At 36.1% G+C, this 24,096-nt stretch overlaps 1 protein-coding gene across 2 annotated transcripts in view; it reads left to right on the forward strand.

The window, feature by feature from the left end:
• The first annotated feature begins 479 nt into the window (after positions 1-479).
• Positions 480-24,096, forward strand: part of ppfibp1a (PPFIA binding protein 1a) — a 29,704-nt gene continuing 6,087 nt past the window's right edge. For both annotated transcript variants that reach the window (XM_087786548.1, XM_087786547.1), the window contains exons 1-14: positions 480-592; positions 9,065-9,136; positions 11,518-11,723; positions 12,104-12,184; positions 13,258-13,371; positions 13,684-13,794; positions 16,936-17,028; positions 19,358-19,475; positions 20,864-20,925; positions 22,134-22,176; positions 22,303-22,421; positions 22,563-22,636; positions 23,654-23,678; positions 23,851-23,977. In XM_087786548.1, the coding sequence (XP_087642674.1) occupies positions 9,073-9,136; positions 11,518-11,723; positions 12,104-12,184; positions 13,258-13,371; positions 13,684-13,794; positions 16,936-17,028; positions 19,358-19,475; positions 20,864-20,925; positions 22,134-22,176; positions 22,303-22,421; positions 22,563-22,636; positions 23,654-23,678; positions 23,851-23,977 (1,237 nt within the window). In that variant the 5' untranslated portion in view covers positions 480-592; positions 9,065-9,072. The remainder of the gene's footprint in view (positions 593-9,064; positions 9,137-11,517; positions 11,724-12,103; positions 12,185-13,257; positions 13,372-13,683; positions 13,795-16,935; positions 17,029-19,357; positions 19,476-20,863; positions 20,926-22,133; positions 22,177-22,302; positions 22,422-22,562; positions 22,637-23,653; positions 23,679-23,850; positions 23,978-24,096) is intronic.

Consider the following 24,096-nt stretch of genomic DNA (forward strand, 5'->3'; position numbering starts at 1 on the left):
TTAAAAAGTCAATTTAACGAAGGAAAAGCCCAGAGAAAAGGCCAAAACGTTTCTCCTCTTATTTATTTATTTTTCTTCTGTTTTCCATTGACCTGTCAATCCAGTTCCTCCCAACAGGAAACGAGTTTGTACCTGAGGTTCCTGTCGTTGACTCTTGTATGGTTTTTCAATTAGTTTGGAAACACGCCAGTGTTGCTCAAAGTTAAGGCAGTAGCAGTTCCGGTATGTATTTTCAAACAAATACAGAATTAATTTAAAATGGAGTGCTCTAGCATAATCATGTTAGCTAAATCACGGCATAAATACTAGAATGAACCCTTCTTACAATATTCTATGGTTTTAATAGCGTTATTTCATTCTTTTTCTACACCGAATAGGAAACGATTATTTTATTTTGTAGGCCTAGCTCTGTGACTTCCGCCATTCCAGCGTCGTGAAGCGTTTTTCCAGCGGCATGAAAACTTCATTTGTCAGACAAACTTAAGTGACTTCGCGTCACGACAGCGATGAAGCTCCGTTGAAAGCAACTTGGAATAAACCCGACGCGAAACTAAAAAGACAGGTTTTAATAGAAAATCGGTCAAAAAAAACGGTGAGTAACTTGGAAGTTTTCTCTCAACTTTTAACGGTTAAACTTCTCGGTCTGCAACAGAACCGCTAGCTTAACACTGACCGAAGACACCGCTCTTTTTTTTTTATTTAGCATTTTACTATTATATTCTTATAAATACTGTGTTTTATTTCTTTTTATTTTACTGGTGCTTTACTTAACTTTTCTATATATATTCATTGACACTTTTTAAGTTTGTTGAAGCCTTTGTTTGCTAGTAAGAACAAAATGTAAACAACAACTCAATTTTACTTTTAAAGCGTTCTTTATTCGAATAAATATATTTATTTAAAAAGATACAATGGCATGACCTCATACAGTAGTGACTTGTAATTGTATCCATCACATGATCTGCGATTGTTTCTTTTTTTTTGGAAGAATTAGTGTTTGTTTGTGTTGGGTTCTTTATTCCTTTCATGCTTTGGTATGATTTTCTTTTTTTTGCTGGATAAATAAAATTATATAAAGCTGGATTTTAAGTTGACATTTGTCATTTGATAACTACTTATTCACTCATTTATTTCCAGGATTGTTGATATGCCTTGACTAGTGTTATCTCTTCACTTTGTTTTCCCAGCCTGGAGAAGTTTGTTTATCCAGTCAATGGGAAAACAAAGTCCAATAATCCGCCTTTTAGTTTCTCATTTCAAAGAGAAGTGACGCTCGGGTCATTGAGAGAAATCACATGTGTGGTTGTCACCTGAACTTTGATTTTTAATGCTTTAAATGAAACCTTCTTTACAGAAAGGAATGCCCAATAATTGATTTTGTGGTTGAGTGAGTGAGGGAAGACCTCTGTCAAGCAGCTCATTTAGTTTTAATTCATTGAAACATACACATTGGAGGCAGAATTATTAATAATAATGTAATCCCAGTTTCCAATGGAATTAACAGTCAAACAAACAAAGAAATCTAATGGAAAAAAATCCCAAATCCAACCAGTCCTTAACGTAAAAAAAAGGCTTTTTTCAACTGGATATAATTACATTTTTATTTATTCTATACAATTAAAATCTCTCTTTGTTGAACATTGTGATCAATTCTCAGATTTGTGAGTGTGCTCAAGTGGCACTAAAGTTTCAGCAAAAGTCAAGGTACATTTTTTGAAAGTCTTTTCCATCTTTTTTTTCTACCAGACTTGCCCTCTACATATTCAGCCATTAGATTTTTTTTAAATAATGGATTTTAGAGAAGGTTGTCAAGAGAGAACATTTTGTTATAAACTTATTATGGAAACAAAATGTGGCCTTGTAGAGTATTCATGAGAAGTTTTTTTCAAAGGTAGTCGCTAAGTATTGAATCACTTCTTTAAGGCACAGTGAAATACGTGGCATTTATTTGGAATGAGTATTTTTCAACGTGACAAGTAGAGGATTTTGATCAAGTATTGATCTTTGAATTTTTTATTTTTTTTATTTGATTTGATCTCGACCTAATTTCAGAGACTGAATTTGATTAAAAGACCAAAGTCTCTTAATGTTATTATGGTTTTAAGGGGATTTTGCTCTTTTGGTCTCTACTAGGAATCTTTCTGACTGGGAGGAAGACATTTCTCCTAGATGGGTCCGGAAGTGCTTCCTGACTGGTCTTCCTTGGTTGAGGTCCAACCTTTATTTTACCCAGTAAAAGCAGCTTTATAGCTATATGTACTTTAAAGTAAGTAGCAACTAAATCCACCACAATAATAATAATAATAATAATGTCTATTTATAGATTTCTAGACCATGGTCACAAAGCAATAACATTCTATTTGGACCAAACAATATTCTGCATAAACAACTTAAAAAAAAAAGTCTGTTTTAATGAGGTTCTTTCCTTGGTCCTGCGTCATCCAATGTTTTTCTTTCCCTTAAACTTTCGATAGTGATGTGTGCAGTTGGAGCCACGTGGAAAAAACTGTAATAACTTGGGACGAGTGTTGCCAAGACTTGCATGTGAGTCCCAGATACACAAAGAGCCATTTGTGCGGTGTGTCAGTGAGACTGTTGCTGCTGTTGGGTCTGAAGCTAACAGAGCTTCGGGTCTTTCAAACATAACACTAGAGCATCCCGGATCAACATTTCTCTGGAACTACTCTAAAGGCTTTTTTTTTTTTTTTTGAGAACTACCAGACGAGGGTGGTCGGTCTGGAATGGACCTTCGTGAGCCCCCCCCCCCCCCGCCTTCGTCATCTCAAGGCTGCTAGGACTCGAATGTATTTATTGTTGTAAACTTTCTGTGCAGTTTATTGGATTATTTGTTTTATCTACTTGTTTACTGGTTTTATATGAACAGTGTTAAAAGGTCAAACAAAGAAAGCGTTACAAAAGGGGATATTGTATTTAACTGTAAATCAGGCGCGTTAGTGAAGAATAAACCACGTTGAAATACATTTCATTCTTTTAAGCTGAATGGTGGCAGTGTCTTTACAACTCCCGCTAAGTTCCAAAGTGCACATCTGTGCAACAGCTGGAACTGGGTCATTGGCTCGTGAGTGTATGAAATGCAAGTGGAAACAGTTTTGTGTGTGTGTGTGTGTGCGACTGACCACAGGCAGGTAACACAAGCCTTTCCTTTTCCAACCATTCTTCTCATCCTCCTTCTTCGTTCCTCTTATATAATATATATCCAGAGAAGTAAACGGACCAAATGCTTTAATGTTAAGATACTTATTCAATATTATTTTTTATTTTAATGTTTAATCTTTAAACTAACCAGGACCAAATATTTGTTTAACTGTTACCCCAGAACACTTGCTCTTAGATACCGTAATTCAGCATTTAATATCTATCATTTAATTATATAAAAAATATGTGTAGATATAGTCTTTGAGCCACCACTTCCATGATCATAATGTTTAATCATACTTATCACTAGGTATGAATGAATTCAGGAAAAACATGATTCCAATTTTTATTTTAGTTATATGTTTTTTCTTCAAGAGCAAAATTCTCTATTTACGATACAATTTAGAAAAACGACTAATTTATTGATGAAAGAAAAGCGTCATCTACTGTATAGGAGTACTATTGTCGGATACAAAAATTTGCATCATAGTTGTACATTTAAAAAAAAAATGAATCTGAATTTTTTTTTGCGTACATCTGAGCACACCACATCAAATTAATATTGTATTTTATGAACGATACTCATTGACTGTTGCTAAAGATGGAGAATCCGGCAGTAAAACAAATACAGTGAACATTGTTTAAGGATGTTTATTAGTCCAAGATAAAAGCAGGTCTATCTAGTTTCATAAATTGTGGTGAACATTATGTCACCTGGTACACGGTACCATCCAAAAACCATCTCAACTACCACCTTAAATCAAGGGAGAACTTTTGTTTCAAAAGAATCATCAAAAGAAGGCGGGGCCAACTGGGGAGGTCTGATGTCCAGAGGGTATATTTTGATATACTTGCATAATTTTCGGAACAATTTGATCGGACTCTAAATTTTTAGTGACATCCTATAATTGTTCCACTTTCTTTTGGCTGAATTAATAGAACGTCAAGACAAAATATGTCCAAACACCAGCTTTAAGTCCTCGAACTTATCCTCTCTTTCATGATCACAAGATGTTGTTGTCAATATGGTCTTTACGATATGACAACATGTAAGTCAGGTTGATTACATTTGCAACGCTCAGATTGCAATGCACTGTTTATTTAGCTACAGTACAAACTCTATACTTTTGTTAAACAAACATACTTGATTAGAAATAAAGCAGATGAAACGTCTTTTAAAGATTATTCTTCATGGAAAATCAAATGGTTTCACAGCATTTTTGTGCCAAGGGTGGAGGGGAAATAGGGGGTCACAAAGGTCAGCGGGGATGTTCGTACCAAGGGCTGCTGTTTGGATTTCCTGACGGCCAACCGGTATAGGAATGTGCAGTGCACACTCCTACACTGTGTTATCAATTTTCACCACATTAGCTTCCTCACACAGCTGGACGTGGACTTTTCTGGTTTCAATCAAAAGTTAAGTATGAGATAGAGAACGTGGCTTGTTAGCTACAAGATGTGACTTACAACTGTTGTAATGTCACAGGAAACTTCAATATTATAGTAACATATTGTTAATAAGATTAAAATGGTTGGATATTTATTTGATGTATCCTTCCAGTCACGAACAACATTTTCAATTTCATGGAAATTTGACTCAAACAAGTTCTGGAATTTCTTTCCCACTGATGCCTTTTTTTTTTTTTTTTTAAAGATTCTGTATGAAATCATGGGAATCATTTCAGCACAACATAGTTGAAGGTGGGGTAGATATACTTCAAAATTATGTGAGCATGCTGACATAATGCTGACATTTTTAAAATCCAAAATTCCAAATCTGGCTTTCCAAAGCAAAGAAACATTAATTTGTTAACTTTTTCTTATAGTTCCTTGACAGATTGCAAAAAAAGGATGGAAGTGGATGGGACAAATGAAAGTTTGATTGACACTATTATTTGGTATTTAATTATTCATTATTAGTCTCTAAGTATGACTATAGGGTTTTTCTTTTGAGGACTTTTGTCCTCCACCATTTTTGTTTGTATATATTGGCACTCAAATAAAAAATGTATATGTCACAGTTCAGATTGAATTCCAATCTGTACTAGTAGGATTCCAGATCCTACTAGAAATTCGGATTACATCAAAATGTTTCGGAAAATAGACTGAATCATTTCACACCTAAAATGTCAGCATAGGTAAGCTTACATTCACCATTACTACATTACTACAGGTGAATTACCTAATATTTTAGATTTCTGATAACCCTTCTGTCAATACACATTGTAACCATGGTGACAGCCATCTGGTCCAGGTAATAGACCTTTTTCTTTTGGACCATTGCGGATTGTCTCATGATAGATTGAAATCTAAATTTGTCATAGGACAATTCGCAATTAAAATACCTTCAATCGCAATCTGTCATAGGATAAACTCAAATCTACAGACTGGAATACCAATCTGTACAAGTAGGATTCCAATCTGTACTAGTAGGATTCCAATTGGTACTAGTAGGATTCCAATCTGTACTAGTAGGATTACAATCGGTACTAGTAGGATTCCAATCTGTACTAGTAGGATTCCAATCTGTACAAGTAGGATTCCAATCGGTACTAGTAGGATTCCAATCGGTACTAGTAGGATTCCAATCGGTACTAGTAGGATTCCAATCTGTACTAGTAGGATTACAATCGGTACTAGTAGGATTCCAATCTGTACTAGTAGGATTCCAATCGGTACTAGTAGGATTCCAATCGGTACTAGTAGGATTCCAATCTGTACTAGTAGGATTCCAATCTGTACTTGTAGGATTCCAATCGGTACTAGTAGGATTCCAATCTGTACTAGTAGGATTCCAATGGGTACTAGTAGGATTCCAATCTGTACTAGTAGGATTCCAATCTGTACTAGTAGGATTCCAATCGGTACTTGTAGGATTCCAATGGGTACTAGTAGGATTCCAATGGGTACTAGTAGGATTCCAATCGGTACTAGTAGGATTCCAATCGGTACTGTGACATGTATATAAAGATAATTTCGGGAAAATGTGCTTTTGTAAATTAACTGTAAATTATATACTACAATAAAATAATAATTGAGCTAGATTTTATACCTTTCTGCTCATATATTTTTGATTTACGGCCCCTAGCAACGGCCACTGTATAAAATGTGGCCCCTGTAAATCCAGATCCGAAAACCACGATTTCTTTTGGACCATTTTAACAATGTTTTTTTTTTTCTTTTTGAGAAATAGTTTCTGTGAAGCTGGAAAACTTCAATAATTTTCACGAGTTGTATCCCAAAGTTACATTTTGATTTATTCTGTTAGATTAATTAAATTCAGTAAGCAAAATAAATACATCATCTGTAATCATCTAACAAACCAGATGTATTTCAACTGCTCGTCCATGTAGAATTCTTTTTTTTTCCTCATCACTGACATGAAAGGAGACGGAAAATATGTCAGCACTTAGCTTTTGTGCTCATGAAATGGAAGAAGGCTTTTCTGCCACACGAGTGGCACGAGATGAGCAGCGTTTCTCTCTGTACCCACTCATTTGATTATTTCATTTTTTTCAATGGAATTGAAATGGCATGCGAGCGGTTAAGACGGAAATTCATCTGTGGTTCAAAGTAGTTCTTATCGTAAGTTATTTTGTAGCCTTTTGTAACATTTAGAACATGTAAGAAAGCTTTTAAGATGTCTTCCTGGTGGTGAACGAGCAGCTAGACACATGTCTGTGACTCTGAGTGATGTTTTTTCCATCTCTGTTGAAATCCACGCCGAGGAAAACGCATTAATGACTGCAGACCCTGTCATCACAGCAACTTAATGCACTTGATAGATTTAATAACTAGTAATTTAGTTTGGTGCAGGGCTGAATTATTATTATTTTTTTTTCCTTAAACTAAAAAACATTTTTTCTACTCATTCATAGCACACTTATATTTTCACACATACGGCAACTTGTTGGACGAGACTCTCGGCGCTCATTTCTTCCCCTCTAGGGTGCGACCCTTTGACCCTCAACAGAGGAAATGAAATGGACCCTACCCCCCACAAAATACCTGAATAGCATCCACTGTTTTTCTCGTTTGTGAACGCATTCTTGAAAAACTCTCCCACTCGAGTCGACTCAAATCCTGCTTGATAAGTGTCAGGTGATAAGTGTTTAGATAAAACTGTCATGCGGGACAATGTCGCGCCTTGTCGTGGATGTTTGAGATGCCATACGTGCCATTTGTAAAGTTGAAGACCCCCGGGAGAATGCTGCCATTATATGGCCAATGAGCGCCCACGTGGTATAATCAGAGTCGATCATCAGGGAGCTGTTTGTCCTTCAGACGGCAGCTTCATTTGGTAAATACATCGGGATTAATTGAATGCAGCTGGATGAGAAACAAAGGACGCTTTCATGTCGTCTGATATTATTTATTTGTGTTACTTGTGTTCATAGGAATATGCCGATAGTCGATGTGAGCACCAGTCATGTTGCTTTGAAACAAGATTCTGTATTTGAAACTAAGATATGTAAAGATATTATTATATAAAAATCAATGATCAAGTGAAGATAGATAGATAGATAGATAGATAGATAGATAGATAGATAGATACTTTATTCATCTCCTTAGAGAAATTCACGGTTCAGCAGCTCCAGAATATGTTACAAAGAGATAGAACACAGAGGCATGCAAGTTATGTACAGTCTAAAATATACTGAAACATATTTATAAAAAGGAAAAAAAAATTAGAATAAAATAAAAAAATATTTAAAAAATATTAAAATATTAAAAAAATATACATAAAAACGTGAAGGTTGTTCTCTAAATAATATGATATGCAAAGATAAAGGATGCATCAAAATAATAACATTTATACCATTCTATCGTATTGTATACTTTTTAAAAAGCAGCAAAGTGAAGAACAAATCTAATTTATTACTCTTGTTCACTTATTTGCCTTTTCCCAAATATTTAGTTTTTTCTTATGTTTGTGAAAATGATCCTCAGTTGCTCCTGAGGATTTATCATTTGTCTTATCATTTGTCATTTTTTGGATAAAAAGAACAGAGATTATTCTTTGTATTCGTTTTGTTTTCTATTTTTAGCTTCATATTTTCACTTTTAAACGAAGCAAGCCAGAAAATGTTCTGGCTTTTCTATCTTTATAACTATATGTTATTATTATTATCCTTTTCAATTAATTAATACATTATTTTTCCCTTTGCGTAATGCTTAAATAACCAATCCAAATTGACTTGCTCATTTAAATAGAGTTATTGAAAACCATCTATAAATGATCGTTAATATATATCAGAACAATTTAATACCTAGTACAGAGCCTTGTGGTACTCCCCATTGTGCCGCCCCCTGCTTAAATACCGTCAACCAGTCAATAACATTGTTCATCAATAAGCTACATTTTATACATTAAAGATAATGGGACTTCACTGTGACCTACAAACCTTTCGAGTGGTTTCTTTCACTGTTACTAAAAGATGTGAGGCTAAAACGGATAATATCGTTCCAAACATGAGATCATTTGTATTTAGCAGATTATAAATGGTGTAATTTTTAATGGTTAATGGACTGCATTAGCGAGGCTTTCCAACTTCTAAGGAAACGACTTGCTTCTTAGTTCTACATAAAGTTCATTAAAAAGGTAAAACGGACTCGTATGGAAAGTGTTTATGTTTTTTTAATTGGTCTGAGACCAATTGACGAGGTCTCCCGCTATTCCTGCAGCTCTTCCAAGTGCTGATGCTCTATAAACATCTGTCTGAAACATGTTAATTGCCTGTTTACGCAGGCATGCAAACGGCTCGGAACATTGCGCAGTTTCTGCCGTTAAAAAACCCATTCCCACCGTAATGAACCATAAAACTCTCGGGCGTCTCTTTCGATTACTTTCTCACCTTCTTCTTTCAATGATGAATAATCCTGATTCCGTCTATTTTTCCCTTTCCAGATTTAAGAATGATGTCCGATGCGAGTGATATGTTGGCGGCGGCGCTGGAGCAAATGGATGGAATCATAGCAGGTGAGCACACTGTGCTGAAGCACCTTTTGAGGAGGTAGAAGTTGCTGTCCAGGTACATCTGGAAGCTGTTGAGAATCAAAATGGGATTCAGTTAGAGTTGGGTATTAAACAAAGATTTTGGTTTTCGATTTTCACAAAAGGTACCAATAGATACCTTCTCTTTGATATACCCACTCCTGAACCATACATTTTAGGGTTACATCCCTACAGGTATAGAAACAAATGTTAATATTGACACATCTAATGTACAGTATGTCCATATCTCCCTGCATGTGTAGTACACAAAAAATCTTCCATAACCACTTATTTTTCCTTTTCATTCATAAAACATTTATGTCTCATTTTAAGTTTTCTGAGCTGAAAAATGCTTTAATTCAAATGTTTACCGATGCCACATAGTGGTTAAACTAGAGCATTACAGTTCATACAGATCATGAAACATCGTTTCCTTGTTAAGTCAAAAAATGAAATGCTGAAATGAACGTTTACCACAAAGAATCAGTTTTAGTTCAGTAATTTAATCCAGAATTGATGCATAAGGCGCTTTATTTTTGAGAAAATAAAAATATCATGTTAGCCCTACAGTCGGGCAAACAAAGGTAAATAAAACTTCATGATTTATCTGTTATGTTGGAAATAATCTAGGTACCTATTTGAAGTGAGACTACAAGAATAAGACATTTCTTTCTGATAACTACTGGATGGGCTTTGCTGTAATGGGATTAGGATGGGATTTTTCCCTTCTCATATTGCAATCACGTAAACTTTGCAGCATTATGAAGTCTTGATTTAGCGTGGGTAAGCATTTCAGGCTGTGCCACACAATAAGTGAAGTGAATGCCCTTCATTTTCTGTCGCTCAGTCGAAGCCGTTGCTTTATAAGAAATCCCAGAATAGCAACATCTACTAGTTTTCGAGAGGTTTATTCTCATACAGCTGCAGATTGTCGGGGCTACCAAATGTCCAGACTTTGTTGCCGATGTGTATAATTATAGCCCCGACCTTTCCAAATGTATCCAGCCAGCTAATCACATGACGTCCCTCAAACTCGGCCTGATCCTGCAGAAACCACCATAATTGTTCTGCATGTATTTACCTCCCTTCTTGTTTGTTGTTCGCAATCCTCATTTCAGCTGACATTCAAGACACTAGACACGTGCTACAAAGGCGGCTGCATCTCAAGATGTCCTATTTAAAGGCAGCTACTTTTTATCCAGTTACCTTGGTTACTTCTTACAATTGGTGAAAATCTATACCTAGTTAGGACTTCTATTTACATACTGTGATGGATGTCTTAGGATTGAAGCTCTTAAAAGGGATCTGTAGAAAATTGTAGGAGCTTTACTTCAATAAATCAAAGAACGGAAAGTGCAAAATTCTGATGAAAATGGAAATCACATTAGGATCGACATCTCAGACATCACTCGTCTGTTACCGAAACATGCTTTTGAAGCCAATTTGCGTTTGCTGCCATCTTGGAAATGTAGTCTTTTAGTCTAGCAATAGACTGTCAACAAGTGGCATTTAGGACAAAAGGCAGAGTTTAGGACGAGAGGCAGACTTTTAAACCTTAGCAAGCTATATAATCCGGAAGTACTCTTGGTTATATCGCGATAATACCTCTACCCGTTTATATACTTGAGATTGCTACTGTTTAAACGTCTGCCACAAATGAGCGTAAATTAAAGACTTATTAAAATTTTCTTAAGGACGATTCGTTTCTTCGAGGCTTCTTTTCAAGATAGATATTACATACAAGTAGTATGGAAGTATATGGATGTTTTTAAGTGTCTTTTTGGAGGAAGATGATGCTGAGCACTGGTCCTACAATAAAATGGATGTACATTTTTGCCTATAACTTTAAAAAGGAAATGATTACTCAGAAATTTGGGGTTAAATATCCTTTTTAGTCTCAAAACTTTTCTTTTTTTAAAACAGGCTGCCAAAATATTTTTAAATGCCGTAAAAATATTTTGTCTGGGAGTGTACCTGACTTCAGGTCTTTCAATTGGTCACTAAATAAACTGCAGCTTTTGTTTAATTTGCATTTTCTACTTTTTAAACATTGGAACTTGCCCCTTGTTATTATATGTTTTTATAGCTTGCCTTAGTACGTTGTTTTCAAGTGCTTGTCCAAATCTCATGCCAGCTACAGGAGCGAGAAACTTTTTCTCATGAGATTTTCTTCTTCAAATGAACATATACACTGTATTGTCTTTCCTGGTTTCACTCCACGGAAATGTGTCTAATTATGTTTATAAAATCCACACAATTAGCATGTCAAATTACAGTTTTTTTATGTTCCAGTACAATTAGTCACGTCGAGGCAATAGTTGTACTCTTCTTAAAACATAATCTTTGTTTAATTTCTTCTTTCCAAGGCTCCAAGGCCATGGACTACTCCAACGGCCTCTTTGACTGCCAGTCCCCTACTTCACCTTTCCTGGGTGGACTTCGGGTGCTGCACCTTCTGGAGGACCTCCGGGCCCTGCTGGAGCTCATGGACAACGAGGAGCGGGACAATCTGCGCTGTCAGATCCCGGACTCCACTGCAGAGGGTCTGGCGGACTGGCTGCACGGACGAATGGTATCAATCTTTTCATAGACCTACACTTGCCTTTTTGAGTCGTACAGTTTTCACACTTTGAGTAATGGAATGGAAAAGTCCATGTGATTAAGATCTGCATGCTTGGATGTCACCTGGTATATATTCTATTATCTGCTCGGCAGCATGTGACTCTGCTCTTGAGCACGGACGTGACTGTTTATGGTCAAATGTGCAGCGTACAGATTTCTTTAGGAGACCAAGGAGGAATGGTTTCCATCAATATCACCCTGATGTGGTTCTTGATCGTGTTGTTAGTTCTAAGACGAAGGGCCTCGTGCAAGGGAGTTAAAAAAAATAACAAAGCTCTTTCAAAATCACTTCTGTAAACAATATTTATTCATCAACTTTTGTCATGACAGACTAATGGACACGCTGTCGAAACCATCTATCAAGAACGCTTGTCACGGCTGGAGAGCGACAAAGAGTGTCTTATTCTGCAGGTTTGTGAGTCAATCTGGAGGTTTTTTTTCAATGTTCAGCTCAAAACAATCACAACTGATTGGACAATTTATATGAGTGTTCTGTCACCATATCAACCGTGTTTACCGCAAAATGGTCTTTGATGTGGAAAAAAATATATTTTTCTAAGAAACGAGACTAAAATACATATGTTTTTACTGTATTATTTTGATTTCCTGAAGAAACATCACATACTGGGCTGTTTTTAAGGGTCATTAAACCAAAAATAAGCAGAATTTGATGAGGAAAATCATATTTACAAGAAAAAAAAGGACAAAAAGGTACAATTTCCTAAATAAAGTTATAACAAATTAGCTTACAATGATTAAGATTTGATGTTTTTCGTATACATTTTTTTTAAAAGACTCATTAGATCAATACTGGATAGGTGGAACATTTCTATTTCAAACAATGGACAAAACACTTTAATATGTTCTACATTATCTTATTTGCAAAAAAAAACATTCAAACATTTCAAATGCTTAAAAAGGCATTACAAGAATCGAATGAAATTAAAAATGTCACTATTATTATTAGTGGCTGTGATGAAAGAAATGCAAACACAAAATGGATGGGAAAATTAAAACAAAAAAGAAAGATGAGGTTTCATAAAAGAAGTGTAACTGTACTAACACATTACACATATTTGCTAACAATAAAAAAAAAAAAAAAAATTGAAAATTAAATGTTTATGAAATCTATTAATGTTTATAAATATGTTGAGATTTGTATATTTAAAGCAATGGGCAAAACACCAAGATGTTCTAAATTAATATTGTATTTGAAATACATTCACGCATTTCAAAAGCTGGAAAAGCATTTCAATTGAATTGCTGTGGTTGTGATTGAAGGAAGACACAGAAAAATATAAGATTGAATTTGAGAAGATAAGATATATTTTTTAAATGTTTAATTTTAATTAAAAGCAAGTCAAGTCTGGATTAAAAACCTCAGTTTTTATGGGTCAATTGTATGTATTATTTAATTTTATATATACAAGAAACACTTTCATAAATCCAAAGATGTGTAACCATAATGTGTCCCGTTATGCCAGGTAAGCGTCCTGACGGACCAGGTGGAGGTGCAGGGGGAAAAGATTCGGGATCTAGACAACTGTCTTGAGCGCCACAGAGAGAAATTAAACGCAACAGAAGAGCTACTTCAAAGGGTGAGTTATTGGCCAAGACTGCGGAATACAACAAAGTCTCAATAATCCAGGCTTAAAAAATCATATTTATCAAGCATACTATGTATATAATGGTGTATTTTTTGTTGAACTCTGAATCATCATGTACATTTTTATTTGTCTTTCCTTTATACTACTTTAAATCTGTACCATCTAACTTTTCATCTTTACCATCTTTAAAAAAAAAACTGCAAATTATTTTCTATTGTCTTGGATAAACTGCAGCTTGTTTTTTTGTTAAAAAACTTCCAGTGTTTGGATTGTTTTCCTAAAAAAAAGCGACATTATTTTCAGGAGTTATTGACGCGGACGGCGCTGGAGACCCAGAAGCTGGAGCTCATGACCGAAGTGTCGGGTCTGAAGCTGAAGCTGTCGGCGGCGGAGCGAGATCACAAGGACAGAGAGGTACAGCATTTCCTTTTACAGGCCCTCGTCTCGGTGACGGGGCAGGAAATCTTGAGGGTTCCAGCTGCACCTGCGAAACGATGTGCGTCTCTGAGCCGTGGCGGCCTGCCAGCCATTGTTTTGGTCTCGCAGAGTTTCTGTCTCACTCGACTCAAAGCTGATCCTGGTGTGTCACACTGAGTTGAACCTCTCTGTGGGTCACAGAGGAAGATTAAACACCCTCATGCTCCGGCAGCTGTTTCCTGCCAGACCCCCGAAATGCCTCACTCTTCCTGAAAATCCCCCCGGCTGCAAATGTCTCCATGCTTTATTTACATTAACCGGATCTCCAGTGTGAGGGATCTTTGTTTGTCCTTGCTAGTATCGATTTGTGTTTACGTCCATCATCGGCCTAAAATAATATGCACTTGTGTTGTATCGTCGCACAACCTTGAGGGTGTGTTTGAGCACTTCAATGATGTATGTGTGTACATGTGAAGGTTGCCATGCATATCGTCCTTGCTAGAAGTACCAGAATAGATGCTTGTAATCATCTCTTCACATTCTGTTCATATGATGTCAATCAACTTCTTGACTCTGTTGAGTCCATCATGGAAAAGTTGACTTTTATGACTTTTCTCTCGTTCACCTACTTTGTCACAGAAGTTTTTCTTGTTACTGAAATTTGATCTTAGGACTGACATTTTGGAGCAATGACAAGATAAAAGAGGTAAAGAATAAGTTGTTAGAGCAGTCGCGATTCGTGTTTTGGATGAAATAGCACTTGTGGCCCAAGAATTTCAGTGGCTGAATTCTCTGATCTTCTTAACGTATACAAATGTAAATGAAAAATGTTGAGGAGAGAATCTAGTAAGTAAGTAAGTAAAGTTTATTAGTCAGTAGACTCTATCAAGCGCAAAGAGAGAAGAAGATCGTTCCAAAGCTCAGGAGCAAAAGTCTGGAAGGATTTCTCAGTAGATTCTGATCCACAGACCTCAGAGCCCGAGCTGGGGTGTAAGGCTGGATCGGATCACTGTTTTAAGGAGGAGTCTGACCATGAATAGATCTGAAAGTAAGAACCAGAATTTTAAAGTTGATCCTGTAAGAAACTGGCAGCCAGTGAATAGTTTTAAGGATCGGAGAAATGTGAGTTCTTCTACTAGAGCTGGTCAGAATTCGAGAAAGCAAGACCACTCCTTCTTTTTAAGACATGAAAATAAACTGTTACAATAGTCCACACGAGAAGACACAAATACATGGATTATAAACTTAATCTCTAAATCTCTAAATTTAGAGATTTTTCTCAGTAAAAGGAAAAGGTTTCTGGTCAGTTTTCTGCAGTGTTGGACTCTCATTCTTAAATAACAAACAACAAAGAAAAGTCTTTAGCGCCTATTTTTGCTTCCGGTGTATTCCCTTTAAACCTTTAAATAATCATCAGAATAACATTTACTACAAGGACAAAGTCATTTATAAATTTCTGAAAATGTAACCTTTAAGGTGCCAACATTAACAAACTTTTATCTACGGCTATCTTTAATACATGGGATGGAAAGTGATATATTCCAAAACAGATTATTTTAGATGATCCTGGATAGATCATAGATAAACAACAACACTGTTTTTTACAAATATGTTTTTCCTGTAATAAATGATTTGTAATTTATGGAAAAAACATTCCAGAAATAAATGAGGTTCTTCTAAATCAGGAATGTTTTTTTTTTCCCAGGACTTACCAGTTTCCTCCCACAGTCCAAAAAACTTCATCAAAGGTTGATTGATGACCTTAGGGGTGATGACCCGAGGGGTCAAACCCAGTCACACAAGGGGCCAATATCTTTTATCGGTCCAGGTCACAGGCCGAACTAAATATATATTTACCAGACAGTCTTTTACTGGGAGTCTGACTGTAGTATTGTCTTTTAATTTTTGGAAGCTAAATACAAGTGGTTATTATTAGAAAGAATCTGGGCCAACAATACTTTATACTGTGATATATTGTGATAGTGCAGGAACAAGGAAATATTTGCAGTATTGTCGAGTACTTGACTCTTGTGTTGCAGAATTTACAGACCATACGACTCTTGACGAAGTTGTAACTGCTTTCATTTGTTTTATAACCAAAATATGTCCAAACATCAGCCCATAAAGGCTTTAGGAGTCGACTGTATCCTCTCGTCCTCAGTCATCGACGCAATTAGGCGGAATATCATTGTTTTTTTAGCTTATATTTTAGTATTTGAGTATTATTTTGATTGTTTAATTGCTTTGTGACTAACTTACTTACTTTAGCTGCGCAGGACGTTATGACTGCTGAAAGTTTAATTGCAACATCAAAATAAAACTGTGAATATTTGCATTTTAATTGTATATAAATTAAAAAATATTTTATTTCACTCACACTATATGTACCATAAAAGGACTATGTTTAAAAAATACATTTGATACAACTTTGTCGAACAACAATACAGTTCAATAGGAAGAAAAGTGATATTTTTCTGTATCAACCTTTTTTCTAACACCCCTACTAGATAAAGTATCTCTGTTTATCCTCCTTCGCCAAACACTCCCAACAAATTCCTATCATTCATTATCAGTTTTACTCTTATTGTAAGTCTGTGTAGAACTATTGACAATCCATAATGTCTTTCTTATCTTATCTTAAAAAGTCAGATCATCTTAGGTCACCAACACAAACGTTATTCCACTTTGATTTTGATGAAAGGTTTGGCTCTTATATTTGTATCTCTTTATGCTTGTGACTGGCGGCCTATCCAGTGGGTGTTCTCCCACAAATCCCCCCCGACCCTCAATAAAACTAAGGACTATTCCCGAGAGCGAAAAAACCATTGTTAGCTTTTTAACATGAACTATAGCAGATTTTTCCATCTCATAGCTGTGAGCGGCTCATGCATGAACTCTTAGTACGGAGGGGGTTGAAGCGTGGAGTTCATCCTGGAATCTGTTGATTGACTGTGAAACGTTGTTAAAGTCCAGGATTTATGCTCTGATCTTCTTAAATTCTTTCCGGAGGGACATCTGTCTGGAATTAATCGCCCCGTTTTTTTTTCTTTTTCGGAAGGAGTTGTGTCTGGGAATAATATCAAAAGTCTGTGAATTAAGGGGGAACTTTCTCCTTCTCCTTCTTCTTCTTCTCCTCAGGGCTTCTACCAGGAAGTGACGGACCTGCGGTTCAGGGTGACGGACCTGGAGAGCGAGAGGATTCAGTGCGAGAAGAAACTGAGGGCGAGCAAAGTAAGTCTGACGGATTCGTAGGGTTCCTCGTCTCACTCGGCCCTCCTTAACTCTGTCGACTCTCTCAGTAATAATAGTGTTTCTCTGCCACATGCTAACCTGTCAAGCATCCAAAGTGGAGCTCTGACCGCTTGACTGGAGTGGAGGTGAACAAGGTTTAATCTTCAGTCTGTCCTCTTCTTTTTTTTTCTCTTCTGCTCCTTAAGATCTTCTAAAGCTGCCTTCCTGCTCTGCTGCACACTGTTGTCTCACCACACTGTGTAAGTGCTATCCACCCTCCACCCCCCCAACACTTCTCCTGCACCACCTTCCGACCTGCAGTGTGATTTTTGTCTAGTTGGTTTGTTGTTACTTCTGCACCACTGTTCCGTTTCACACCTGCACCGAGTCGAAGCCTCGAGGCTCGTTACATGTTGCCAGTCTTTGAGTCTTTTAATTCGAATATTTTTTCATCGTGAAAATGCATGATAAAAATCATGATAATGATGATAATTATCATGATCATATTAAAAACGAGTGTTGCGAGGTTTTCTTTATAGAGAAAAACGTGTCATTTAAAAATGGCACATTCAATTAAAAACTGCACAATAGTAACAACAATATAAAACAAGATAAAACTAGATAAATACAGTTAACCTAAGAACATTTTAATATTGAAAATATTAACGTAAAACACATTAAAATAATTAAAGGTCAACCAATTTAAAAATGCAACCTGACTCACTCTCCTGTTTCAAGTCTTCCTCAAAGATGCAGTTAGTCTCTCATCATGACCATGTTTTGAACTTAATACTTTATAAAGTTCTCCCCCGTCTGAAATCTGGGCGAACGAGAGGTTACGAGAGAGAGTACATTATGATGTAATAATGGCTTTACAACTTCTCTAGCCAGCTGTAATCAAATCCATTTTGTTTACACAACGAGTCCCTTGATGGTGTAGACTTCCGAGATTGATCACGTGCAGTGACAAACCTTGATGCTTGACCAATCACAGTAGAGTGGGTGTGGTTATGATCAACAAGATTTAATCTCCAGGAAAGTCAAGGTGTTGTTAGTAGGCTGGGCTTAGGCACATTTTTTAATGAAAAACTTATTTTTTTAAATAGAGTTTTGTACAAACAGACACATACTGATGAGTACAATAGAGTCCAAGATAAATTTAAGACAAATTTAAATCAACATATTAGTTTCTCTTTAAAGAAAAACCTTTTTATTTAAGGTGACGTAACATAAAAGCCAGTCTATAAAAGTGAGTTTTCAAACGAAGGCTTATTAAGTTAAAACAAAAGGAAATGATTCATGGCTTAGTGTTGGGTTTGCTCGGGGAACTCCAGTTTCCTCCCACAGTGTAAAACAACATCCAGGGGTTGATTGAGAACTCTAATGAGGTGTGAGTGTGAATGGTGGTTTGTCTTTGTGTGTAACTGGCTGGCGACCTGTTCAGTGTGTCCCCCGCCTCTCTCCCAGAGTAGCTGGGAAAGAGCTCCAGCTCCTATGATGCCTGATGAAATATTTCAATGCTTTTACATCTTTTTTTGGTATTAATATATACCTTCTTAGCTCATGCCAAAGCTTTCTGCAACACAGAGAATGACAAAATTTTTATTTAATTGTGGATCCAGATGGTTATTCTAGACGTGGAAATAGTTGTTTTTAGTTAAAATGTGAAAAATTAGATCTTCGTCCTTAATGGAGTTCAACTACCTTTTTTTTTTACTGTAGTTGGTTAGAAACAAGTTTGCCTCATTAATTTTGATTGAAGTACAATTTGTCGTAATTACCATAATTTCCAGACTACAAGTTGCTTTTCATACACACTTTAAACCCTTCTGCATATACAATGATGGATCATTTCTATGGATTTTTACAGGTCAAATGCCTATATAATATATATATCTCAAAAGTTTTTTTTAGTTTACTCTATAATTTAGAAAATCAATATTCAAAATGTTAATGTTGAAAACATAAGTAAAGTTCAATAATTTATGTGTTTTCATTGTTTCTAAAAATAAAGTTTGGGCAAATGTCAATGGGTCACATAAATATGTCATCTAATGGATCTATAAGTGGAGTTATTACTTTCTCCATCTGGAGAGTCGCTGATTTAAAAAAAGGTTTTCTCCACATTTATTTGATTTTTTTCAGAATTTTATTTTCCTGATGAAAGTTAAGGATGTTATTATAATGAATGATAATGTTGAGATAGTAACCCAAGAGTTTCCACTGTATTATTACCAGTCGCTTATTGGAGTTTAAACCACAGATCTGTGCTGAGACGTAGATGAGAATCCCAGAAGGTGACTGTCTGCTTCCCCTCCTTCCTCGGCAGGAGGACCTGGCTCTTCTTCAGAGGCAGCTGGAGGAGCGAGAGGCGGAGCTGAGGAGGCTGAGGGACGAGAGCCGGCCGAGGCCGGAGGGCGCCAGCAGAGCCGGCGTCGGAGAGAGAGGTCAGAGCCGCTGGAATAATTCCACCATCAGCCTATCACAACAATAGATGTTGTTCCTGCCGTCCCCCGACGTCCCCGCGGTGCCAGCGCCAGCTCCCCCTGAAGAAATATTCAAATGTGGATTCAGGAAAATGGGAATTTGTCCAATAATTATTTTCTCACTATCTTCAATTTCACAGACGGCACCGAAGTGACTTTGTAAACTGTTTGACTCCTTATCGCTGTGTGGGTCCATACCACACATGTTTGACTCCCCCGAGACCCTGCTGGAAGGAGGAATTCCATTAATTTAAAGCTGATTATTTGACACAAGTGTGTCTATATTGCCGGTAAAAGACAAACGCTGTTGTGTTTTTGCTGTTATTTCAGAGCGACTTGGAGCCATCGTGATCCACTTGTTTATTTTAAAGGCATTATAGCAGCACCTCGTACAAATTAAAACATTTGAGCGAGAAATGTAGCCGTTATTTTAACGACACTCGCCACAACTTTACCAGAGCGACCATCGTCAATGTTGTACGGTGGGACAGAGACGGCGGTTGCATTTGGTTCCAACACATTTGAACGAGAAATGTAGCAGTTATTTTAAAGACACTCGCCACAACTTTGCCAGAGAGAACACGTCAAAGCTGTACGGTGGGACAGAGACGGTGGTTGCATTTGGTTCCAACAATGTTGTAATTGGACTCGTCTAACAGTAGGGGGAGCTAAAAACAAATCGGCACAATCTACAAGATGTTTCAAACCTAAGGCCCGCTGGATGGTTGACTTAAAGTTAGAGATTAATGTTTATAATTATAGGTTGACCTATAAAGATGTTGTTTTTTAAGATAAGATTAAGAAAATACATTATAAATGTTAACTTTTATACAACTTTGGTAAATAATGACAAACACAGAGACAAAGATGCATCGAGCCTCCAAAAAAAGAAAAATCAGACTCATACTTCCTCTAAGAATCGGTTTTGGGTAATCTACATTTTGTTTGGCTTGTAACCTCGACTGTAAAAGGTTTTCACCAATGTGTGATTCAGTTTGACGTCGCTGCTCTAAGAGGATGAACAATTGCACCAGAATGAAGGAAAACAAAAACACTCAAGAAAAAAAGTCATGGGAGCTTTGATGTATTTGTTGAATTTCAGACGTCAGAAAATAATTTGATTATCCAGAGAAGCCGTTAAAGTTATGAAAAGATCGAGGATGGAAATTATAAAACAACCGTGTTAAGTGAATTGGGTCGTGAGAAACAATGACTTCTAACCATATTAGAGTTTTATAACAAATTAAAGGACTAAACTGCCTCATATGACGGGAATTATATTATATATTGATGGGACATGTGCTCTCGCTGATGATGTCATCATCTTGTTTGTGCTTTTTATGACACAGATACTGAGATGCTGAAGATGAAAAGAGTGTTGGAGTCGTTGATGTCGACCAATGATGAGAAGGTACCTGAACTTGTTGTGTTTTAAGTTGAAGAATGAAACTCATCATGAATAAATGTTAATTACTATATGTTGGATTTTTGTACATTCATTTATTAGGTGTAATTGTCATTTATTCAAAATATAAACAACATATTTTTGGACTCAAAATATAGATGTTTTAATAAATTATTTTATTATCATGGTTTGCACTTTTAAACCGATATTTTTCTTTTTTTAAATGTAACATCTTCACACATTTTGGTAATAATATTAGAGTAAAAAATATTCCAAACAAGAAAAAAGTATGTGTATATATATATCTCACGATCATCTAAATATTTTTTTTCCGCCCTCCAGGATGATACATGAAAACTTTTTTTTAACTTAATGAATCCCTGTTTTCTATATATTAAAAAAAATAAAGGTTATGTCCTTGTTTTAAGGCAGACGTTTTATAAAAGTATATGAGTGCCATCGGAATATTGATATTTTTTTATATTATTGATTTCATTTTAAGCATTAAAATTACTTTTGTATATAATTTATTTAAACTATTTCTATATTTAAAGGTTAAACTTGTTTTAATTGAAGAATTTAATTTAGGAATATTTTATATTTAAGGCTACATTTAGTTTTGGGATTTGATAGAATAAGAAGATTTTCAAAATAGATACCTTTTGTACACATAGTTTGATAGTCTAATTTAAATAATTCCAAAGCAAATGTTCAAAACTCAATAAATCTAATTAGTCTTTATAATTCAATATAAAAATGTTGGTTTAATATTGCTAACGGACAAAATTTAATTCAAAAGGAGAAATATATTAAATATAGAAATTGTTGAATTAAATTATTAAAGTAAAAAATATAAAATATATTGAAAGTATAAAATAAAAAATAAAGACTAAAAAAGAAAAATAAACATTTCAAGACGAAAAGTTCAAGTCTTTTACATGAAATCACAATGAAAATATCTTTTCACATTTTATGTAACGTCACGCACTGTCCAGAGCCATAACCTAATTCAGTTTCTTATTTACAATCTTTCATTCCTCAATATTAAATAACCCTTAATCACTGTCATTTCTCTTTTGTTCTCCTTATTAAGGCTTTTTTATTTCCAGAACATTGAATTACCGTTCACTGCTTCTTTTCATATTTTAATCTTGTTCAAGGATGTTGATGGAACACGATGTTAAAGTTCTATTGTCGATGTTTTTTGTCAACAGGAACGACGGATTCAAGAGCTGGAGACTTCGTTGACGGTCAGAGGTGAGACGTACTTTTACGCTTAAATCATCTAATGAAGCATTTTATTCATGACTTCAAAGCAGATTTTACGAAAACAGTATTTGCCGTGTGTCAATCAAAGCTTAATCTCTGCGCTCAATGTCCCAGACAAGCCGAAAGAGAACGACTACGACGACATCCAAGATGATCCCTCGCTTCCTGGCACCATGGAGGTGGACGAGGTCACGCTGTCATTGGAGGGCGAGACAGGAAGGAGCCACGACGAGGTAAACAACCTCCCTCTGAACAGGATGAGCCTCAGACTGAAGAATTCCTAACAAAAGTTTTTTAGCCCCTTTCCCACTGTTCACGTGTTCAGAACCCAAAGTAATCTGACCGTTGATAAACCAGTCCTGTGTTTCCTTCAGTCCAGTCCCTGCATCGCCGTGTTGTCGGAGATGAACGAGCTGGACAGAGAGCGACAGCTGCTGGACGGTGAAAGGTGGTAAATCCTTTATTTTGTCAGTGTGGGGGTGAAACGGGCCTCAGAACAACTGCAGAGATCTCTGCAAATGGACTTGCATTAAGCATTCAGTTAAAAAAAAAAAATCAGGGTTTGAGCAATGCTGTCTCTGTTGACACTTAAAGAAACAGTGTCTTCGTATTAGCCAGAACTATTGTTACAGCATGATGTGCATTAGGAACCTATTTAACTGTGGAGATCTCAAGAGGGATTAATATAGTTAATCCAACCATTTACTATAGAATCACACACCGATGGGAGTAGGCTGCAACCCAGCGCCCCCGGATCACCCTCAATAATCAGGGTGTCTTTCCCAGGAAGACGATAATAACCACAGCTCGGAATGAACTTTCAACTTCTAGGCTACGACCTCTTCTGTCTAGGCTGTCAAATAAAATGTACTTTTATATTGTTTAAAGGATTAAATTAAAGTGTTATCAGAGTAATTATTTTAATTAGAAAATGTGTAAACAAGTTGTCAATGATTTTACGTAGAACTTTCCAGACACAAGGAAATAGTTCATCCTAATGTTAAAAGTAACTATAAAAGTGTAGATTTCTGTTTATAATGGCATTAAAAGAGTCTGTTTTAAATATGTTTTGACACATTTTTACATTTTGTAAGTAAGTAAGTAATATTTAAATGTTGTGATCACAGGATCAAGTTTTTGTGACCCTGGTCTGGAAAAGCGCTCTACAAATTTAATTTACTTACTTACTTCCAAATGTAAAAAAAAAAAAAACTGTGTGCACACCGCCCCCTGCTGGGCATGATTAAAAGTTCAAACTTGGATCAATGTGCTCAAAACAACTTAATTCAAATGTATTTTTAGCTAAAAAATCATGTAATATTTTGACCAGTGTTGTCGGTGCGAGCTGAAGAATTGTAACTCATACATTTTGATTGGAGAAACCATGTTAGAGTTAGAATAAGTGTTTATAGTTTGTTTTGAGGTTGTAATAAATGAGCTAAATTATAATTTTTTTGCTTTGCAGTGCCTCAGCTCATGTCTCGGAGCAGGTGAGATGTTTTTATTTGGATCAAATGGCAGTTTTAACTGAGAGCGTGTGACTGTAAAGTGATTTATTTACTAATAATATTTCTTTATGAAAGCTTGTCTGAAAATAATGCTTTACTGACATCTGGTGGTGGCTCTGCAACATTACATTTACCATCAGTTGACTCTTTCCAGGGCAAAAGTAAAAAGTCAAACATCACGAGCGACGACAGCTTCGGCTTCAAAAAGGCTCGCGCTTCCTTCGGCCGCGGCTTCTTCAAGCTGCGAGGAGGGAAACGAACGTCCAGCTCGCCCAACCTGGGTGAGAGTTCAACCTCTTTTCCAGGCTGATCCTGTGTCTGACATGTTCTGATGTTCGCTCAAGCAGGGCTGAGGGTTGGATGCTCTGTTTCACGTAAAAAACATGAATCGTTTTTTCTT

The sequence above is a fragment of the Callionymus lyra genome, chromosome 3 (assembly GCF_982586985.1).
Source record: "Callionymus lyra chromosome 3, fCalLyr1.hap1.1, whole genome shotgun sequence".
Classification (NCBI taxonomy): Eukaryota; Metazoa; Chordata; class Actinopteri; order Syngnathiformes; family Callionymidae; genus Callionymus; species Callionymus lyra.